Source organism: Microplitis mediator, chromosome 6, assembly GCF_029852145.1.
Source record: "Microplitis mediator isolate UGA2020A chromosome 6, iyMicMedi2.1, whole genome shotgun sequence".
NCBI lineage: Eukaryota > Metazoa > Arthropoda > Insecta > Hymenoptera > Braconidae > Microplitis > Microplitis mediator.
The window spans coordinates 6,705,200-6,710,576 of NC_079974.1; the positions used below are offsets into that span (position 1 = coordinate 6,705,200).

General features: G+C 32.6%; 1 protein-coding gene across 1 annotated transcript; it reads right to left on the reverse strand.

Annotated features, from left to right (window-relative positions):
- Nucleotides 1–1,156: 1,156 nt before the first annotated feature.
- Nucleotides 1,157–2,562, reverse strand: LOC130670209 (uncharacterized). Its single transcript, XM_057473486.1, has 3 exons — nt 2,144–2,562; nt 1,619–2,057; nt 1,157–1,552 (listed from the first exon to the last, which is right to left on the reverse strand). Exons 2-3 carry the CDS (start codon nt 1,872–1,874, stop codon nt 1,353–1,355), a joined length of 456 nt encoding a protein of 151 aa, XP_057329469.1. The 5' UTR covers nt 1,875–2,057; nt 2,144–2,562; the 3' UTR covers nt 1,157–1,352.
- Between the last annotated feature and the right edge of the window lie 2,815 nt (nt 2,563–5,377).

A 5,377-nucleotide genomic window follows, 5' to 3' on the forward strand; every position in this document is an offset into this window, starting at 1 on the left:
CTTGAAACATAAAGTAAAGCATTCAAAAAATTACTATGCTCTTATAAAAAATTATTATGCTGCATCAAAATTATTATAATGCATGAATGTATGAATGTATGAAAGTTATTGATATTAAAGCTTATCGATAAGTTTCTCTCGCGTAATAAGTATTGCGATACAGCATAATCATTTTTTATAAGAGCACAAAAATTTTTTGGATGCTTCACTTCCTAATTCAAGTTTGGTCGACAGCATCGTAAAAATTGGTATAGGTTTCGAGCCAACATTTTTCTCCGTGTGACATCTTATTACGGAAGCGCATTAGCATGTTTCGAATACCCAGAAAATTAAAATAAATTTATAAATTATTATTATTATTATTATTATTTATAGTTATAAAAAGTCCTGTTTTTGTCCATAACAACAATTGAACAGAGATACAAAATTATAGTAAATACAGTCTGTTTTTAGTCTACACCCGATTTAAAACAGACTAAAAATCATTCGAAAATACGTCTGATATTGGCCTGGATAATGACTAGTACGGACAAAAACAGATTAAATTCCTATATAAAATAAATACGATTTATGAACTTGAATTAAAGAAATAATGTTTGAATTTATCGTTTATTTTAAAACAGACCTAATTTTTAGACCCGGAAAAATAGTATATAACACTACAAGGGCAAAAAGTTTAAGATTCCTGCACTGCGCGCCATGATGCCCGAGGCGAAGTGGTTCAGGGTTCTCAAACTTCTGCCCGTGTAGTGTATACTATTTTTCTTTATCTGCGGTCGAAAGTACGTTAATTAATATCGGTTTCCTTGCTTACAAATGTGTCTTGGTATGTCTTGATGCCTGCCCAATATTTGCAGCTCGATCAAAGCGAGTGCGGCTGGTCGGGGGCAGGCATCAAGTGCATCTATTAGACAAAAATAATAATAACTTTTTAAAATTACATAAAAGTAAATGAATAGTTTTAATTAATTATAACATATTTTATTTTTCATCACATTCATCAGAATTATTAGGCATACATAAACAATAAAAATTATTAATAATGTTGCCATTGAAATTGCAGTTATTAAAGGTGTTGCAATTATCTGCGTACGAAGCTAAATTTAATTTCTTTTCTTTCGAAAGAGTTCTTAAGGAGTTAGATTTAAATCTCTTTGCTGATGGTTCATTTTTCTGCTCTTTGGAAAAAATGTTGATGGGTGATTTCGTAGTAAAGTGTGTAGGCTGAGTTACTAATGGTGATCTTCGAGCATGTGTTGTAAACGCAGTTGTTGGTGTTCGTGCTGTCATTATTGTTGTTGATGGCAGTGGTGATATAGTTTTTTCGGGTATATTTAAATTATCAATATTAACTAAGTCTTCAGCATCAAATATAAAATCATCTCCAAAACCTTGGTCAGCAGTTCAGCATATCGTAAGTTTCCATGATTTGTCATTGTCGAGTTGCTTGAGCTAGTTGATGGTTTTCCATTATTATTAACTTCGGGACCAACTGTACCAGTAATTCTATCAAAAATTCTTTCCCTAGTTTTTAATGAATTCTCAACATAGCCTGTAAATTAGTAAAGAAATAAATTAGTAAAATAGAAAAATGGAATAATTAAAATATAATAATAACCTTGGGCTATAGCTGTTGATTTCCAACCACCTAGTTGTTTAAGCATAGTTGTATTGGCACCTGAGTCAGACAATAATGTGGCAGCAGTCCTTCGGAAACAATGGCCAGTATAACGTTTTGGATCGAGTAAATTTAGAAATAACGCAATATTTTGAGGTGTTGTCCCAATGGTGTTTCTTCCAATATTTTGGTGAACACATTTTCCTCTGCGATACTGTACGAAGAAATTATCAGAAAATGGTTCCTTCGGTCTCATTGATATGTATTTTTTGACTCTTTCGTAAAAAAATTCGCCAATTATAGACTGCCGAGGCACATCATTTTTGGTATTGTTAACAGAAACAAGATACCGGTTCCCAAGATCTTCTACGTCTTGTCTTTTAAGGTTATAGATTTCTTGACATCGGAGGGCCCCAAAAATATTAAATATCAAGATAACCTAAAATCATAATAAAAATAAGAATATTAATATCCATATTATAAAAATATTAATATAGATTTATGTAAGTAAATATTCATATTAACCTTTTGATCCAAATGTGTTACGTCTGATGCATCATCGATAAATTTTATAACATCATTTCATTTCAACACTAAAGATTTTTTAGGCCTAAAACCTTCAGAATTATTTTTAACCAGACTTTAAATTTTGAAATTTTCCAATATCGATATTATCATTAGTATTTAATGTTTTTTTTAACATGGACCATGGAGACCATATAGTCGACGGTTGTAACCTCTTACTTAATTCTTTAAAGTATACAATTAGGTAATTTTCGTCAGAATTAGATAAAGAATGTCTGTGTTCTTGTAGCCATTTTTTATAGGCCTCATGATTTGTTAGGTATTTCTCTGCAGACTTCTTCGGCATCGTATCAGTTAATATTATCAGATTAGCTTCCGCATCAAAATTTCTCAGAATTTCCTTATCGTCCGAAGAATCATCTGATGATGATAACACGTTCATTTTTTTTTGTTTTTTATTATTTCCACTCAATACAATATTTTATAGTTGATAATTGATTAGAAATACGCGGTCAAATTTTTTCAATTTTACGATTTGTTTGTATCAATACTTTTCGTGGTTTTTAAGAACAGGACAAAAGAAATTAAATGATATCAACATACACAACGCTGCCTCGTACTTCAGTTCAGTGCATACTAGTTTCTTTCTGCTCACTAGAGCAGTGCGCATGCGTGCCCCTACCAAAGCATCAATGCTAGACTTTCAACCTCTCGGTCGAGGCACAAACTACGTACTTTCGGCCGTGGATAAAGAAAAACTTATTTTTTAGCTTACAAGCCAATCAACGGATTTTTATGCACGATAGATATTTTTGTAGGAAATTGAACTCTACAAAAAAAGTCTTATCATTTTTTGATAAATCTGACTGTTCAAAAGTTATTTGAGCTTAAAGTTAAATTTATAATAAATTTTGAGATCTTTCTACTTTTCCGGTGAAACTATCTGTCTTATCAGAAAATCTCATTAATACTTTTTTGTAGGTGATTCCATTTTCTAAAAATAATTAAGAATGAAATTTTTCGAAATTCCGCATTTTTTTCTAGTTATTTTCATTTCAATGTCAAGCTTTTAAACAAATAGTTTTTCGATTGAATTTTTATAAATTCTAAAATATATTTTTTGTATTTTAACTTATATTTTTTAAATCTATTTTTATCCTGGGGGTGTTTAACGTAAGGATATTCATATGCTCCAACTACTAAAAAAAAAAAACTTGAACCAAGAGAAAAATTTCTTAGAAGAAAAGATAATATATAAAGGAGATGAAATTCACCGGTGCTAGGCAATAGTAGTAGTTCAGTGCTTGCCACTAGATAGCGCTTACCACTTTTAGTGTCCCTGTTAAGAAACGTAGTCCAGACGTATTATATTCCAAAATTGAAAGCATTTATGACAGTGTCACGATTGGAGATCGTGATGGGCGTAGGTACGAATTATCGTATAAACGTATCGAATACAAGGGTACTTACATTGATCAAGGTTTAGTTCGTATGCCCGGCTACCGTTAATCAAATGCTCAGTTTATTCTGTTTATATTCAAATCGCGCCTACACAATATTGTTGAAGACAATATTGATAAGACCCAAAGCGATATCCAATCTATGAGTGTGACTTATTTAATTTCACAATCAAACGTCGAGCGGTAAACGTAAGATTGTGTACCCCCTACTGTTAACTATCTGTCTGAGCGGCTAAACAGGTAGAAAATAAGGGATAAAGGAAGCTGGGCTGCCGAAAAGCCTCGTGAAGCTAGTATCTTATTGCTAAAGTAAAATTGTCTGAGAAATAATGGTTTTAAATGTTTATGTTCACGAGTAATTATTTATTTAGGATCAAATATACTCAAAATATAAAAGGGTTACAAATATTTAAAATAGTCAATGTAAAATAAAGTGTGTCATGCATATGTTTTATAATCAGGTTCAAAATATATAAAATAATAAAATATCAAATAATGATTACAATGGTTAAAACTTACCCTAAACAGGTTTAGGTGAAGTGTCAAGACTGTCAGCAGTAACATAGGACACTTATACACACGCGCTCTCGCGGCTAATTAAAATGATTCTAATTGATCGATTTATTCAGTTTGTTTTAATTATTTGTGCGTTTCAAAATCTTCGTAGTTTATGTAAAATATAAATTGATACTAGGTCTTCGCGTTTTTTTGCGGTAAAATAAAATGTAAATTTGTTTGTAAAAACTTCGCGTATTTTCACGGTAAAATATAATTCTTTAAAATCTTCGCATTCTCGCGGTAAAATATTATTCAAAATCTTCGCGTATTTTCGCGGTAAAAAAATTCTTCAATCTTCGCTTTTCTTGCGGTAAAATATACTTCGATTCTTCACGTTTTGTGGTACAATTCAATATTAAAATAAAATAAAATGATTAAAATAAGATAAAGATAATCAGCGCTACCGGTGCTTCCGATTGATATTAAATCACGACTTACGACGATCAAGATCCGGTTCGTATGCCCAACTACCGTCAACCGAATGGTGAATTTAATAACACACCAATTATTCTCCTGAGACTAGTATAAAATGATATACCGATTATTCGAGTGCTTACGTCGATCAAGGTCCGGTTCGTATGCCCAGCTACCGTTAACAGAATGCTCAATCGTGACATCAATCCTTTAGCCACGGACACCGTCAAGTGTCCGGAGTTCAGTATGGTTCAGAGTTTGAATCCCAAAAGAACTGATGAGCTAAAGTCCATGGTCTTTTTATATGGTCTTCACCTATGAAAAGTGGTGGTAACTTGTTTCCCATACGAAAAGACTCAGACCCACTCGAAAGTTCTAGGCCCATGCACTCGTGTGATCCCTGGGAAATAGATTTTGACTATTAAGTAAGCCGATGACCTGGCGCCACTCTGCCGCCGAGGAAACCATAAATTTTGGTAGTTTCTATCAGCTTTCTCTAATTTCCAAGAATCACATGCAGGTGCACATGAGTTGGGTGGTCTATAGTTTTAAGAAGGAAATCAAAGAAAGATTACCGCTCCTTTGCTTAGATTCTTAAATGGGAATGAATACATAAATTTTGAAAGTACGATAAATAAAAATGATGAAATTTTAAGGAAAAAGAAATCGATAATACGCGTGGTCCATTAGTAGAACACGACCTAATTGTAAAGCGTTGACAACGTTCAGGTAGGTATATTTGTCCGGTACGACTGCTGGCGTCAGTGAGTCGGACGTCATAAAAAAGGTCTAACTGCAAGAG

Coding starts and splice junctions, on each gene's coding strand:
- LOC130670209 (XM_057473486.1), bottom strand. CDS start 1,874: ATGAGACCGAAGGAACCATTTTCTGATAATTTCTTCGTACAGTATCGC. Junction 1,553..1,618: donor ATCAACAGCTATAGCCCAAG/GTTATTATTATA, acceptor ACTAATTTACAG/GCTATGTTGAGAATTCATTA.